This window comes from Ambystoma mexicanum, chromosome 5q (assembly GCF_040938575.1).
Source record: "Ambystoma mexicanum isolate Mex_15411 chromosome 5q, UKY_AmexF1_1, whole genome shotgun sequence".
In the NCBI taxonomy this organism is placed as follows: Eukaryota; Metazoa; Chordata; class Amphibia; order Caudata; family Ambystomatidae; genus Ambystoma; species Ambystoma mexicanum.
Window position 1 is genome coordinate 306,738,141 of NC_090933.1, and position 17,498 is coordinate 306,755,638.

The window sequence follows — 17,498 nt, forward strand, 5'->3', positions numbered from 1 at the left end:
CATCACTGCACTACACTGAGGACCACCAGTATCAAAAGGAAAATCTTGCCACTTAGCGGTATTAAAGTGTGCCATAATAATCAGACAGCAACATGTCTTTTTATGACTCAGAATGAGATATAATTGTGGCGAGACAACACTGCTGACCATTACATGTCTCATATTAAAATTAATCAGCTGTTCTCTAAATGCCTGATGTTCTTCAACATTTCTTTTAAAAGTTTTCAAACTTTCCTTGTAACAGTTTTTTGGGGCATCAGCCGGCAAAGTGCCAGGTGCAAAGATTGCTGGTAAATTCTACTGAAACAGACTCAATTTAATGTAAAACAGCCATCGTCATGTTTTCCCAAATTAGTAGTTCCTTAGTTATGAATTGATAGGGTTTGCCCAAATTTGCAGACAATTAAATAATGGGGCCAGGCACCATTCATCTTCCAACTATCCTACGCCCTGCTCCACTTGTGCTGCAAAACTGTCTGCTGAGCTGAGTTAAACAATGTGTTCTCAATAGTTTGTAATTCCAACACGTACTTAAACCATATTCTTAAAACCCATAGCGAGACACAATTAGTTGCTGCCTTTGCCAACATTTTACAGACTTTAAGGATAATTTGCAATGGTTTATCTTGACATAAGATGAGCATCTCCACCCAAACATTGGCCTATCCAGATTTATTGTTTGTTCACAAGAGCTTTACCAATCAATGGTATGGATAAATGCATACCCAGGTAATAAAACTCTGGGTATGACAGCCCCATCACACATCATTTGATTAATTTGTAAGACCTTATTTCCAGGTGCACATGCAATAATGACATAATGCCACATTTTACAGAATTAACTTTTTAACTTTTAGGTCCAGATCACTCATGAACTGGGTGTAAGTAGTGTGGGATGTTTTTACCCATGCATCCAAGCCCTACCACAAAAATGTGCATAACTGGCATTGAAAACATCATGATGGCCAGAACTCTCCAGAAAGTGCACAGGGAAAACATGAAGAATAGGCTGCCACCTATTTTTGCCTATGTTTGTGAACACAGGAGGGCACTGCCTAAAACCACCATCGGGCTACACACACAGTAGCCTGAAACCATTGGGAATGGCAATGCTGATTGCCAAAAGCAACCCAGAACTGTTGGGAATTCATTTTCTTGATGTCAAAAATTTGCTAAAATCATGGGCACAAAACCACCAAACAAAAATTCAACCCTGGTTGAGTGTTCTACCTTATTCTACTGTAAGGGTTCCCATCAAAACAATGTTAAGCAAGGATCATATACTATCAAGCAAAATCCCCTTTTTGAAATGCATTAATTCAAGACAACTCCTAAAAAAATGGGTGCAGTACCAGTTTTGGACACAAGACGGCGCTAGCGGTCTAAACTCTGACAGTAGAACTGTATCTCAGGAAAGCAAGAGGATCCTGAGCTAACTGGGACTTCAAAGGTTTGTTCCCAGGAGGCAGGGTGATTCAATTAACAGTTCAAAGGGCCTCTGTCCATGAGAAGCATTCACACCAGCCCTTACCAGCAACAGCCCAGGAGATCACATGGACATGCTAACCAAATGCAGAGTGGCCCCCTGGCCTGCTGACCTCAGCCGACACATTACACTCTTTCCATTGAATAGGATATGCTGATTTGGGTGTTGACTGTAAACAGAGCTCTGCCTGGTAGGAGAGACATGTGATCCCTGACTCTCCCAGTTCCTAGGGGCGGGCCAGACTGGAGTGTGAATTCATATTGCAGCAAATGCATGTTTGATTAAATTGCTTATAAAATCTTGTATTAAGCTCACAGAAATGTGCAATTTGGGGGTCTACAAAATGAGAAAGGCCCTCACGATTTGAAACCAAACTCCAATTTGTGCCGTGTCCTAGGACCGAAACCCGCTAATTATTAATACTGCAGACACTAATCTAATTCAAACTATTTTAACCTATTGAGAACTGCATCCTAGAAATCGTGTCATTCTGTCATTCTAAAGCTGCAAAACTGTCATTTGTCATTCCGAGCTTTATTTTAATTTCGAGAATCTACCTTCACAAAATCGTCCGTATCTCCGGAAGTGTTTATCCTAGGAACAAAACTTTCATCTTAAAGCTAGGATTCTAAGCTTTCCAACGAGCCTAAAACCGTCTTTCTACTCCTTATACTTCCTCCATAATTGCGCTCAACGCACGCGACTAAATTGCCGCGATTTGACATTTTGCTTCATTCCAGCCACGTGTAAAAACTTTTGCCTTTTGCTTCCATCACGGAATTCTGTTTTCAACTTGATGACCATCCCTGAATCATTGATAGGGCTGGCCTGAACTGATTTAAAGTATCTCTCACTCACCCTGAACCTCCTATAGGGAATTAAAAGCAATTTGAGTATATTTTTCACTTCATTGCCACCACATTTAAAAGGATTTTGCCTGTGTTTAAAATCATACCTGTTTTTCGCTAAGTTTGCTAGGGGCGAACTGAATTTCATATTGTATTGTGATTGTATTCCTGAGAATTGTGTGTGTTACTTCCATCACCTTACATTGCATAGGGGGGAGTGAATTGTCAAAGAAAAAGTGATCACATTATCTTTTGCTGAAATCATATCAAGTTTATTTCTGTACTGCCTTTTATTCATCTTTGCATCTCCTGGAAACCATAAAGCATTCTCTGATACCTTATTCCCCTGTTCCTAGTCATAAGTCACCAGAACTGTGCTATTGTAGGATTACCTATTGCTGATTACTGCTCATATTCACAAGTGTGATATCAATTATTAATTTATTATAAAAGTGCAATATATATATATATATATTGTTTAATTCTCAAATAAACCTTTTAAATTTGCAAAACAAACTTACTTCTTGGCTCAGTGGGATCACAGGGATTCTAAGAGAGGGGTGTTATATAAGGGTTGTCATCCAGAGTACACGAACTGGACATAGAAATATATAAATAAGGGCTTCCCTTAGGCATCCCAGACCAGGCACTGACTTAGTGGGATTGCTTGATTGGAGTCATCTAACAGTAGTTATCAGCTTTTGAAGTGCATTTGGGGTACAAACTATTAAGACGGTAGTGTCCGTATGGGTTGGATGGTGAAGGGTTTGTTTCCAGGTCTCGGATAATCGATGTTAGAATCTATAAGTGATTTTTCTATCCCCTTAATGCAGAGAGTGATCAATACTGGGGCCATAGCACAGCCTTTGCATACTGCCTTCTTAACATCAAAATACTGTGTGCATTGGCTCTTCTAACTGTAATGCACAGATGTGCATTATCCTTGTGTACTGCCTCAAGTACAGTGAACCATTCCATTTGGCATTCCATAAACCTGAGCACTTTCCACAATGTTCCACCATTAACCATGGTGAAGGTGGTGCTCAGGTCTATACATGCCCAATAAATTGTCTACTTTCTAATATATAGCGACTGAGCCAACAATAAATACAAAGTAAGGGCTTGATCCCCAGTCCCCACACCAGGTCTGAAACCAAGCTGGATGTCAGAAATCTGGAAGTTGTTAGTATCCAGTCTTCCAAATGGCATAACACTACCCTTCCAGAAATTGTAAACCTTGTATGTAAAAGAGAAATAGTTCTGTCAGATAGAGGACTAGCGTGGTTGCCATTCTTAAAAATTGGAGACATTGGGCCTCATCACGACCCAGGCGGTAAGTTACCGCCTGGGCCGTGACTTTACCACCATGGCGTAAACTACGTTTACGCCATGGTGGTTGGCGGACTTACCGCCCCATTCCGACCTTGGCAGGGCGGTAAGTCCCCAATCCCCATTTACCCTTCCCCATTCCCATTTTTGCCCCATAGGGCATAATGGGAGTGGGGAAGGCGTTAATTACGCCACCGTAAATTACGGTGGCGTAATTAACTCCATGGTCCCTTAGCGCCATGGATTTTAACACCTGCTAAAAACAGGTGTTAAAGTCGCCATGGCGCTAAGGGACCTCGTACTCAGGCGGTAAGGGTCGGCGCTGTTTACGGCGCCGTAAACCCCTTACCGCCTGGGTCGTAATGAGGCCCATTATTGCATCTTTTCAAGATAATAGGATCACACCTAACATTACAATTCCATGAATACTAATTGTTAAAAGTGGAGCCCAAAATTTGGGTAAATCCTTAAAATAATCCACAGTGACTTAATCCGGACCCGGGTCCAGGTTATGTGCTTGGTTCAGCATAGCCAGCATCACTTCTTTTAGACAAATTCATCACCACATCTGGGTAAACAGTTTCCAGTTACTATTTCTGCCCATGATGTAGATTTGAAAAATGCACCACCCATGCCAAGGCTTCAACAATCGTCTCAGTCCCTTTCAGTGTCCATTTGAGATATGGCCCTGATGCCACAGTTTCCCAAACACGTTTGGACTCTTTGCTAGATGGTGCTTCAATCAAAGATTTCCAGACCTGTTGATCCAACTCCATCTTCTGTTTCTCAACGGCTGCTTTATTGGTTGCACAGGCTTGCATTATGGGCATTTATTTATGTATGTATTATTTATTTATTTCGTTATTTATTTATTTATTTTAAATGCTCTGGTTTGCATATCAAACCTTTCATCTTTGTCTGACTTTTACTGGGACACCCTTTCTGTGTTTCGCTATAATTGTTCTCTTCATTTTTCAATCGCGTCTCTGCGTATTCTCCATGATTTTGTTCCAGAACGAGTCCACCGCATATATCATTTTTTTTTTCTTTTCCGGATAGGATTAATGCCCAACGATCTTTGGGTGAGACAGACATCTGGTTCTGCATGAACCATCCTCTTGATAGATTTCTTTTCCCGCTTAATGCAGGGCATATCATCATAATGTGATGCAGGCGCTCTACTTTTTCCCCATCTCCAGAGAACCTGCAACATTTTTCTTTATCTGGAATTGTTCTCCTGGCTGCCATTATTTCCCGTGTGGGGAGAGTGTTCAGTCTCATCCTCATGTAAGTGTCTCTGATTTTCGATGATGGAAATGATTTTAAATACTCTGGTAATTTGTTGATCAGTCTGATATCCAGTTTGCAGGGGATGTCCAGTGCAAAATTAGACTTGGTCTCAATCGTCTTCATCCAGTCATTTTCTATCAGTCTCCTTTTTGCCTTTTGGGGTCTATTGATGAGCATGTCTCTGGAAATTCCCTCAGCTTCACATTTGTGTTTCATTGTGTTTTTCCAAATTCCGAGTTGTTTCTCGGAGTTCCCTGTATTCTTTGTTCGCAGGATTTCTACGGGCATTTTAGAAGTTCCCACAGCTTTTAGTGTTACAAAAAATTTCCTGTTGGCCAGTTTACATTCTTCAATACACCAGCCTCTCCTTTGGGCCTTTCTACCATTTAAGTCATGTTCCCAAAATGTTACAAGTAATTCTACAAGCAAATGCACCATAGCAGCTGAGGGGTCTTTCACATAATCAAGAATAGTTCTAATTAATTGTAAATTAGGCACCACTGCTTCATTCTGGATTCTAGGAATGTTCGCTAGGCCCAATTTATCCTTCGCTTCAAAGGGGATGACCAGGTCAGCCACAGCTTCCTATACTGCCACATCAAATCATTCAAACCACATTCAAACTGTGTTCACTGCATTCGAACCAAAGGGACTCACCATTGCTACTTTTCGTACTCAATCAGACACGACCTACCACTGCATTGCACGTTTCAGGATGGGCTTGACACATCTTTGTGCCAAGCGAAGCACATCACCAGTTTGGCTCTAACATCCTGCTCACCATTGCAGACCAAACTCAAACAATGTCCTTTTCGGAATCTGCACCAGAGCTCCAAGGTAACTGCATCACACCGACGGACCTCGACTTGCATTGCTGAAGCACTGCATCACCTGATAAAGCGGTTACCAACTTCTCAAACTGCCTCGACCCATGTGAGTCATCGAAACTGCATGACCTGTATGCTGCATTCAAACTGCAACAAGCTTCCACTTCCAACTGACTAGATTCCAGTTCTCCACTTGACACACTACGACTCGTTGCACCCTCACCTCATTCAACTGTTATCTTAACACAGCTCGAAACTGGGTTTCAAAGCCTCTCTCGTCCATCGTGGGCCTTGGTGACTGGTTTAGTCATTTTTGCACCATGTGTCCACTGAACACCATCATATTTGCACTCCTTGTTTCCGTTGAGCCTTTTCACCCCTGTTTTCATTACCTAGAGTGCTGTATCTTTTCATATGCTGTGTTCTCGCACAGAGGTGATTGTTGCAGTGTTATATATACTTGTACATGGCTGTGTTTGAATTAAGTATATATATTTGTATAAAACCTTGATAGGACATTTCTTTTTATTGTGTACTTGTTATACATTGCTGTGTGGGCTGAAGCTATGTAACTTTCACATCCATTCTACAAGATTAGGGTTCCTTCTGCACACTTGACCACAAAAGGCAAAGGAGATATATCTCTGGGCTGTACCTGCTTTACCTTTATGATTGGGATCACTATTGGTTTGTAGAAGTGTGGACCTTGGCAGGTAGTGTAGCCACTACTCACCCTTTTACTCCTGCAGAGCAGAAGTAATTTTGTTATAGAGAGTCATCTACTTGTGGTGCCAAAGATCTATCAAAGTTCCAAAGCTAATTGCGAATTCCAATCACCTTCAGTAAGCAATAGGTATTTGCTGCTAAAACACCACCTAGGGGCCAAACTAAATGTAGAGTGCAATTGGTGATCCCAGATTAAGCAGCCTCATAACACCTGTGATATGTGTATCCCTTCAACTTGTTATTCATCTCTTCTGTCTACACACTTGAAACTAATGATTACTACTCAACAGATGCAGGTGGTGCTAAAGCAATATGCATTAACATAAATAAAAAATGACCTTTGCAAATTTAAAACATACAATAAAAGTGATGTGACAGCAGCCAGCTCATATATCCTCATAAATGACAATGCTTTAGCTTTTCCATTTAGACTATGGGCCTTTACAAGGCAAACACATATGGGACCTCATTACGAGTATGGAGGTAGCCATGCTGATAAAAGAGGCATGGCTACCCCCATACTGGGTACCAGGTCCGGGTTCCGACAATGGAGGGCCCGGTAAATCCCTTTCGCAGGACCCAGACCCGGTACATCCCCATTCCCATTTGACCCCCCATAGGGCTCAATGGGAATGGGGAGGATGCCAACAATGGGGCTGTTAATGATGAGCCCGTTGTTAGCATCCTGGACTGCTAGCAGGTCCCGCTAAGGACGTCTGGTCTGACCAGGCGTTCCTTAGCGGGACCCACAGCAATCCTCATAATAGGGCAGCCCATAATGAATGATGCTGGTCGCTTACCAGCACCGTTCATTACGTGGCCGCCAGGATCCTAATGAGGCCCATTGTCTTCATCAATTGAATTCATTACGAGGTTGGAGGTAACCATGCCCTTTATAAGGGCATGGCTACCCCCAAACTCGGGTCCGGCACCGGGTCCCGCGAAAGGGAAATTACCGGGCCATTCTGACCTTGGAGGGCCCAGTAATTTCCCTTTCGCGGGACCCGGAGCCGGTACATTCCCATTCCCATTTGAGCCCCCATAGGGCTCAATGGGAATGGGGAGGATGGTAGCAGCAGTACCGTTCATAACAGTACCGTTGCTACCATCCTGTTCTGCTTGCGAGTGCCGCTCTGCATGCCTGGTCTGACCAGGCGTGCAGAGAGCCACCCGCAAGCCGAAATCGTAATGTTGCAGCATGGTAACAATGGTGCCGGTAGCATTACCAGCGCTGTTGTTGCCTTACTGCCACAGACGTAATGAGGCCCATATCCATGAAACAAATGGTAAACGTTGAGTCAAACAGTAATGTACAGGGACTATTGCCAGGAAAAATTGTTAAAAGGTTTAATCATTCCTTTCACATTTTGGAAAGGCATTGCAGATAGAGGAAATGTGCTGATAAAAAGGATCTGACTTTCCAAAAGCAGGACCTGAGCAACTAATAGTCCACTGGGGACTACAATGGGACATGTGTGCGTGTTTGTGTGTGTGTGTGTGTGTCTACCACCTGGTACAAATACCACACCATTTCCCTTATCAGTTTAAAAATAACTAATATTTGCATAGTGTGCCCCCTAAACCCCTCCCAATCCTCAGCCAACTTCTGGTAAAAGCTTCTGATAGGGAGATGGCGGCACCTTTGTGCAGAGAGGTCGGTATGCATGATAGCTGGAATGCAGCATTGAGCAAGGGCCATGCTGCCATTGTCCTTTGCAAAGCACTCTTGCTCTGGCACTGTCCATGCAGTGTCAGTATTCCTATGTGGGGTGCTTGCCCTGCCCATGCTGTAAATGTACCCAATCTAAAGCTCGTTTGCAGAGGCTGCTGCGTCATTGTTTGTAAGTGAAGCTTCCACTGGCCTTGTACATGTGTCAGACGCTGGCACCTGTCCTGTTTGCGCTATATTTATACCTGCCCATGTCCTCGAAGACAATTGTCCAAGCTAATGCTGTACTTGTGCGTGTTTGTAAGGAAAATGTGCACTGACCCTGGAATTATGTACCAGTACCTATTTGCAAAGTACTGCCACTGGACCTTCCCATGTTATTAGCATTTGTGAGGGAAGATTGCACTGGATCTGCCTGTGCTGTACCTGTATTGGGAGGGGGTGTTGGTGGTGGTGGGGGGTAGAGGGGGTGTTGGTGGTGGTGGGGGGTGGGGGGATGTTCAAGGTAGCTTTCAGTGATGCTGCAAATACTTTGGGGATTATTTCCAAAAACATTTACAATGGTACGTTTCCATAGAAAAACGCTTTGTAAATTAGACAATGTCTATCTGTTTGTGAGTGATGTTTTCTATGTCCTTGCACATGCTGTGTGCTCATCTATGTGTTGGATAAGCTTGCCATTGCTCTATCCAATACCTTGCTTTACCCTTATGCTGAGGAAACATGCTATAGCCTTGTTTGTGTTGTATCTTTACCAACATGTGAGGGGAGGGGAACAGTTACTTGCCCTGTCCATTCGATCTTGTTTGTGAGGAAGACTTGCACTGACCATGCTCATGCTGTACATTTTACTAGAAAAGCCTGGTCGCACCCTGCTGTACCTGTTTGAGTGGGAATCTTATTAAGTAAGCCTGCAGTTACCTTGTTCCCGTTTCACCCATTTGTAAGGAAACCTTTAATAATCCCTGCCCATGTAATACAAGATATCATTTGTGGAAAGCGTACACTAACCCTGGTACTGTAGTGTTTTAGGAAACCGTGCACGGGGGGCGATGCCTCTCCCTGTTGTTTTTGAGAAGGAAGCATGCTCTGGTCCTCCTCATAAAACATCTGTATGTGTTTTGTTTGTGAGGTAAACTCATACTTTTGTGAACCGTGAAGCTCATTGCTACCTTTGCAATTTACCTGTTAAAAGTGTAACCGAAGGCTGGAGTGCTGCTTCCTGTTCATTACCTACTTTTACAACGTGGGCATTGTTATTGGCCACCTCTATGCCAATTACAATGTGCCAAGTGCAGTAAATAACTGCTGATATTGACTGCATTCTTGACATTGTGACGTCAGACGCAGCCAGAGAATTAACAGAAAACATGTCAATGCATTGAAGGGACATCAATGCAATTTCCAAGCAAGTTTTCTTACAACACGACAATCCAACCTCATGTAGCACAACACAGTGAAAGCTTAATCACAGAACAATAGTTTCACATTTTAAAAGAAAACCCGTTCAACTAAGTTTACAATTAATATGCGTACCTTATAAATAGGACTTGGGTATTTAGATAGTACTAAATAAAACCACATTTCAGTTAATAAAAAATGTTGTTTTGTTTACTTACAATTTCCCTACCATATTTTGCTTCACCAACACAACTCCAAAACCAATAGCTTTATACAGCTTTGTTGGAGTCATAATCGCTTGGGATAATGCCCCTTTGCTAACTGGGTGGTAGGTCAGTACCCCATGATGATGGCAATTCTCTAAAACTATGAGGCTTTGTTAGTATAGCTGACCGTGGCTCTGTTGCTCCACGCAGTTTACATTTCTTGTATGTCATGGAACGCTACATCTCTGCCTGTGCAGATGAATACAGTGTGCACTGTTTCTGCCAGTGCTGTATTTGATTAGTGAGTTAAGCAAGCAATAACATGGCCCATGGGCAACATTCACAGATTGATACATGTACACAACACACTGTCTAGTAATAGTGTTTTTGTTTGTGCACAGTTTGTTGGAAATTGCATCTTTGAAAAATTGCTGGGCCAGTCAAATTTGGTTAAAATTCCCAGCTGCACAATCAGTAAAGTGCCATTTTAGGAAACCTAGTGGAAGCAGTGCCTCTGCTGCCTCTCTGCTCCACTTACTGGTGGCCAGTTCAGGAGACAGAGCTTCCACCATATTTTAACAGCCCTAATGGCAGATCATTTGTATTAATCAACCTGGTGGAAGAACCTACCTGCACCTACAGAGAGTGATTTAGAAGGCATGCACCTGAGCATGGTTGTCAGCAGCATGTTCTCTCCTATCTTCCTCCTAGGTGTCCGAGGTGCCACAGGAATTATTTCTACTCAGCCCAGAATGATGGATGAGCCTAGAGTGTTTTAAGTGCCATCTCTAATGCATACACAGAGGCTACAGGAATGGTGTTACCACAATATCTGGCAGTGTACTGGTAGCAGTAAAGGTTCTGCAGGTGACAGACATCCTCTGCCTTTCACTGACATGCCCCTTGGTTTACTGAAGATGGATTGAATGTGTGTGGAGGCAGGGCAAAGATAGTGCAAGCAAATCCAGTGCTAGCTCCGCATCCCAACTGGGTGGTTCTGGCAGAGATCCAGTGGGGTTAGTAGAAGGACGAGGAAGCCTAATTTTGACAGGTTAAGAAGCTACCTATTGAATGTATGTCATTAAAGTGGCCATATTGGCCCAATAAACTGTGTTTACAAAAGCATTTGTGTGTGTGTGTGTTTTGGTGCGTGTGTGTTTGTGTGTGTATGTATGCTTTCTGTGTGTTGCATTCATGCAAGTGGGATGAGTGTAGGGTGGTTGTGACTGATGGTCATTATACATAATGATATACTTATACCTACCATCTTAAACGTTTCTTAATCCTGCCTGATATTATTTCTAATCCTTCCTGATATAGACATAGTTTCAAATTCTGCTATACATTGTGTGAGAGAGAGCAAGCGAGTAAGAGAGAGAAAGAGAGAGAGAGAGAGCGAGAGAGATAGAGAAAGAGAGAGAGCGAGAGAGATAGAGAAAGAGAGAGAGCGAGAGAGAGCGAGAGATAGAGAAAGAGAGAGAGCGAGAGAGAGAGCGAGAGAGAGAGAGAGAGAGAGAGAGAGATTTGGGTTCACATTACTATGAAACGAAGTTCTAAACATGATGGCAGAGTGGACAGGCTATGCATGTGAATAGTTTAAGACTGATTTGGGGGCAGGGATCATTTAGGACGCCTGTGGTTGATAGTGAGGATGCAGCAGATTACATGCCACCAGGGTGCCAAAACCTTGCACTGGCCTGTGTTTGCTTCTCACAGGCACCTAATGTTGGATGTGGTGCACACTTAAGGCAGGTTGCCAATGAGTCACATGTGTAGCAAACAGTTGGACACAATTCAAATAGTGACTGGATCCTTGCGGCAGAACAGCACCACATTTCCCATCTACCCAATAGTACAGCAGTACAGCAGATGTGCTGTCACCCAGCACTTACAGGACAGGGGTTGAGCGGGTACAATCATTGATGTTGTTGATGCTAAAAGGACACCTGCCTGGAGACTTTTCTAGAATAATGTTTTAATGTCGAAGGAGGGTTGGAAAAACTGCTCCACAATCAGCTGTGATGCCTACATTGCTTCATCACGGCTACCATTTTGCTAAAAAGATACTGTGTACATATGCATATGATGTGCTGGCACATGATTGGTCAAATAATCTAAGACACACAAATGAATGACATTGCATTATTAGACGTCTGTGATGACAGAAGTTCTCAATTGTAAAGACATTACTGATGGCACATTCTTAACCTATAAAGGAGACACTATCGTCTCAAGTTCCTATAATTTAAACACTTGGACTAAAAACTGCTATTCCCGAATCAATTTCGATTTTCAGAATATTTGTTAACTGTGTTGTTGGAGCAACACGACGTGTTTTCAGTTTCTGTGTTTTTTCTTTCTTTCTCTTGTAGATGATTCAGACAATAAGTGCAGTGGACAAGGACGATCCCGTGGAAGGTCATCAGTTTTACTTTAAGGAAGCAGCAGATGTAACAAACAGCACCAATTTTACCATCAGAGATAATAGAGGTGATGTCCTCTTCAGCTTCCTTGTTATTATGTGTAATGGAATGAATGCTCTGAAGTGAACAATGGTGGAGCCCACAATTTGCAAACAATTGCGTAGTTACCAAGAACACTAATACATCAACACCTTGTGTTCCTCTTGTGCAGCATCACCCAAATCAGGACTCTGCAACCTTTAGCTCTCCGCATGTTTTGGACTTCAACTCCCACAATCGCTCACCATTAACTATGCTGGCTAGGGCCAATGGGACCACTGGTCGAAGTGAGCGGGAATGGTTGGGAGCGGTCATCTCTACTTTTTCAAATAAAGTTTTACTGTTCCGATAGTTATATTTTGGAAAGAAACCTTTGCGGATTGGTTTTGTGTAAAAATAAAAGTGTAGGAAGAGGTTGAAACTTACACTGCACTGAATGTTCCTTGAAAAAACAGGTGCATTTGTTTAGGGGTTTGTATGGAGTGTGGGAGGGGGTATGCGATGGGGTTTGTATGGAGCGGGCACAGGCCAGAAGGAAACACAGTTCCACTACTTCCTTTCGTACACTTCGACCACTGTATGGGACTGATAGTCCAAACCATCTGGAGAGCCAAAGGTTGCAGACTCCTGATCTAAGTTCAAATTACCTCACGCTCCATTTCAAGCTCTCACCAAGCCAACACTAAACAGATTCGGCTTCAGTCAGTACAGAACAACCTCGTTCTGCATGTAGCCTATTTCTAGAATTACTGGGTCGACAGTGAACCGCCTTGACATGCTTTAATTACTCAGTCATTTTGACAGTAACACATGAAATGTTTCAGACTACAGACTACGAGAAACACAGTTAAATGTTGCAATACATTATTAAACGGTCAGTCAGAGGTATGAGGCCAGACCTGTGACAGTTTAGCTCTTTACTAATGCCACTTAAAAGACCACAGCATTGCATATTTTATTACAATTTCATGGAATATGTGTACTTTGAAAGACATCAAATCACTGTCTAATAATACTGCAACTAGCAAAATTCTGCTATCATCCGATTGAATAACAATAGTAAACACAATAGAATATTGGACTTATACTAGCAGCCATTTGCAAAACAAATGGAAGTGCACAGTGTGCAATGTAATGCGTGACGTGAGTCTTTCAGCTGGGTAATGAATATGGTTGTTAAAGTAAAGATTGATAAATGGACTGATTCCCACTAATAACTGTATGTGAGCACACAGTGGGAGTGTAGGCTTGCTGCCACATATCTGTGCAAATACAACTAGAATGTTAATCACATGGCTGGGTGTAGAGGTTCTCATCTAATCTGAATTCAAATATGTTTTGCCGTGCAAAGAGAGCATGACAATTCCATTAGCGAGTGGTGATCGCCTCCTTTTGTTTACTCTTCCTTTTATGCAAAGAACGCGAGAGAAGCCACATCTAAATGATGGATGAATTTACGCAGTCAGAGATCATAATGGAAATGCAATAATCCCTCGTTTGTATGCTGTACACAATTGCTACTTAGTAGAGTACTTCAGTAAATGTAGTTTGCATTTAATTATCTTCACAATGTATCAAATTAGTTTCCTGCATATAGCATACTACAACATGTTTGTAGACCATAGCTAATGATAACCCTTTTTATTCTTTTAGAGAAAATGCAGGTTCAGAGAATCTACAGATTAAAACATAACATAGCATGGTTACGTTACATATTTTCCAAAACCGGTTTGTTGAATGGAGAGAAAATACACTGTTTAAAAATCGTACATATGATATGACTGATGTGGCATTTATAATTCACCTCTACACAAGTGTTTCTAGGCACGACAAGACAAGGAGGGGGAAACATGGGCAGGACAAAATAACAATTTTACTAGGTCTTGTGTCATTCAGATTGTGCAAGTGCGGGGAAGATGGAAGGGGAGAAGTGCCAGCCGGAAGGGGGAAGTGCAGTTAACTCACAAGTGCAGCCAGTGGGTGGCTCATAAGTGCAGATAGAAGGGACTGTAGGGTTGCAGGTACAGACCCTTAAGTTCTGGGGAACATATCTGTTAAATGCTTAGTGTTAACTTTGCAGATACCTTCATTGACATGTGTATACATATGGAATCAATTGACTTGGAGCAGTTGGTGAAATAGGGTGTTAACCCCTTACATGCATTTACAGAATACCAGGCTTGGATCTTAAGCTAGGGGCCCGATTAGTGGAATTATCTGCGTGGAAAATGGAAAACTGCGTGCAACTGATTGCAAATCCACCTTTGTCGATTCGTATTCTGAACGTCAGGTCAGGAAAAAGTTCACAGAAATCCTGGTACACTCCCGCCACCTGATAGCAGGCATAAACATCAACGCGCATCTATAAAGCATGCAATGCTCACCAAACAAAACGGTTCCAGCCACAATGATTCCAGCATTTGTCGGAGGAATCGTGTGCAGATCTTCAACCCAGGTACCACCCTCTTTGGGATGCCGGATGACCAAGTCTATGGCAGGTACAGGCACCCCCACCCCCATATCATCCTAGACCTTGTCAGGGAGTGGGATGATGGGCTAACATCAATCAGCATGTGCTCCCAAGCCCTTAGCCCACTACAAAAAGTTCTTGCTGCCTTACAGTTCATGGCAGCTGGATCCTTCCAGCAGACCACTGTCATAGTAGGCAGCATTTCCCAGGCTACACAGTCACACTGCCTTTATCAGGTGCTGGTGTGCATAACTTCATAACCTTTTGTGCCCTGCCACATCTATATGCCAAGAACACCGGCAGACAGGCAAATAGTAATGCAGGACTTCTATGCTGTGGCACACTTCCCACAAGTGCTTGGTGCAATAGATTGCACCCATGTTGTGCTACATCCCCCCAGAGTGACAGAGCACATATACCGCAACCGCAAACATTGGCACTCAATCAATGTTCAGGTTGTGTGCAATGCCAAGGGCATCATAACTGAAATGCATGCAAACTATTCAGGAAGCACACACAACAGTATATATTCTGGATGTCACCACTACACTGGAACCTGGTAGCTGGCAAACATGGGAACGATGAGTAAGAAAGGACAAGCACATGCATGCATGTTGCACACTGACCAATAGCCATTAGCAGCAAATGACAATGTCAACCATGTATACATTTACAGGTGACAGTGCCTACCCGCTGAGCACATTCATGATGACGCCCTGTACAGAATCCCACCACACCAGCTGAGGTAAGGTACAATTCTGCCCATATAGCACGTAGGGGCATAGTGGAGCACATATTAAGAGTACTTAAGTCACCTTTCCACTCCCTTGACCACTCTGGTGGTTAGTTGCTATGTGCACCAACAGTTGTGTGCAGGATCATTGTGGCAGCATGTATCCTGCACAATGTCGCCACATGTCGGGGTGTCCCCTTGGACATGCTGGTGGGCCACTGCCCACACCCACCGGCATGACCAGTGCACATGGCTGGCCAAAGGGCACATGAGGAGGCTGCACGTACCCAGCTGATGCAATCCTACTTTACATAAAATCCTGCCCCTGTGGAGTGCACACGATCAATCCACATCTGAGGTGCCATTCAATGATGACCATTGGCCAATCCTCTGTGCCCACAAATCTCCCTGAGAATGTGCCCCTGGGAGGACAAAATTGTTTGCATCCATTAGACATAAAACAACAGGCACAAAGTGTGGCCATATGAAAGACATGTATGTGGGAGTATACCACCACCACGGTAAGCATGGCGTGAAACAACTCCTGAGGCACAAAAACATCACCAATATCCACAAAATCACCCAAAATATGTGTTGCCACAGATAAATTCAACAACCTGCCAACTATCAATTATGAGCAGCTAGGCATTCAGGGGCTCCAAAAGTATAATTTCCACCAAAATGAAATAGGGCTGCACGCCTGTGTGAGAATGTACATGACAGGCACACATGTATTCTTGCTGCTGTGAGCAGAAAAGCAGTGCTATCAGGAGCCACATGTGTCATACATGCAGCCACATGGAGACAATGCACTCCATATAAAAAAAAAAAAAAAAACGCACTGAACAGGACACAACTGACAAGTGAGACAAAGTAATTGACACACCCAAATGGACACAGTCACAGATGCAGCAAGTAACATAGACATTCCATAGCAAAATCAACAGTGAGTAATGACCATAAGCAGCATGACAATACACCATTAACCAACACAGTCACAGCAACTGCAAATTACAGTATACATTTAGTACACCAAAAAAAAAACACATCACAATAGATAAACTACCTGACAACTGTCACATGGACATCATCTGTACTGCATGTAGACACCAAACCTCACACAGTAGACCACAAATAGTAAGGCACAGTACTATCTTGAAGCAAATTAACCCAAGCAAGGAAATCTCTGGACCCACAATGTGTGTTACATATCAAAAACACGTACACTGGTCAACCCATTCCCTGACCACAACAATGCACACAATGCTCAGTGACATGAAAGTAGTCATTTTGAATATTAACAACCAAAGAGCAACAAAAGTGCAGTGCAAGAGAAATGAACATCTTATCTGTTTCTTGTGCATTAATATGACTGCAAGTATCCCCTCAATTCCATCACCCATCACATCATGACAAATAGATCTGTAGAGAAACACAAATCAATATGAACACATCCAACATATGCTTGCAACCAAACACAGAGCAATGTGTGCCCCCTGAGTGACATGCAAAAAATGCAAACAACTCACATGCCGAACATCAACATGTGTCCTGGCACACATACAGCCAGATATGCACACTGCATGCGAATTCAACATACACAACACAAACACTGACAAACATCCACCCACAACCCACAAGTGCCATGCAGTGAATGGCCATGTCACACCTACCCCATTATCAAGCTGATGGCACATACTCAACACACACAAATGGAAACAGTCATCATGACAATGATCGCTCCCACAGAAAGTACATCGCTGAGATCAATAAAATGTTGTATCACCCTGGCAGTATTTCCCATGCGAGGACATGGCATGCCATCATCAGTGTAGCACTGGGACAGTGCAGTGAATACTGACAGGGGAGCTGATGATGCAAAGCCCAAGAACGTCTGAACCCAAATACTCAACAATTGCAATGAAGACAGGATCTTGCAGAAGGCAGCACTTCACAGAGACAGATGTCAGACCGGAAGGCTGGGCGCTGAGGTAATTGGCATAAAACACACAAGCAGACATGACAAAGTGATGTGAAACAGAGATAAAAGA

General features: G+C 43.0%; 1 protein-coding gene across 1 annotated transcript in view; it reads left to right on the plus strand.

Moving 5' to 3' along the window:
* LOC138497369 (cadherin-7-like) overlaps positions 1 to 17,498 on the plus strand; it is a 1,579,032-nt gene that overhangs the window by 1,473,007 nt on the left and 88,527 nt on the right. Inside the window, exon 10 of the mRNA XM_069620790.1 lies at positions 12,155 to 12,272. Coding sequence (XP_069476891.1) covers positions 12,155 to 12,272 — 118 coding nt within the window. The remainder of the gene's footprint in view (positions 1 to 12,154; positions 12,273 to 17,498) is intronic.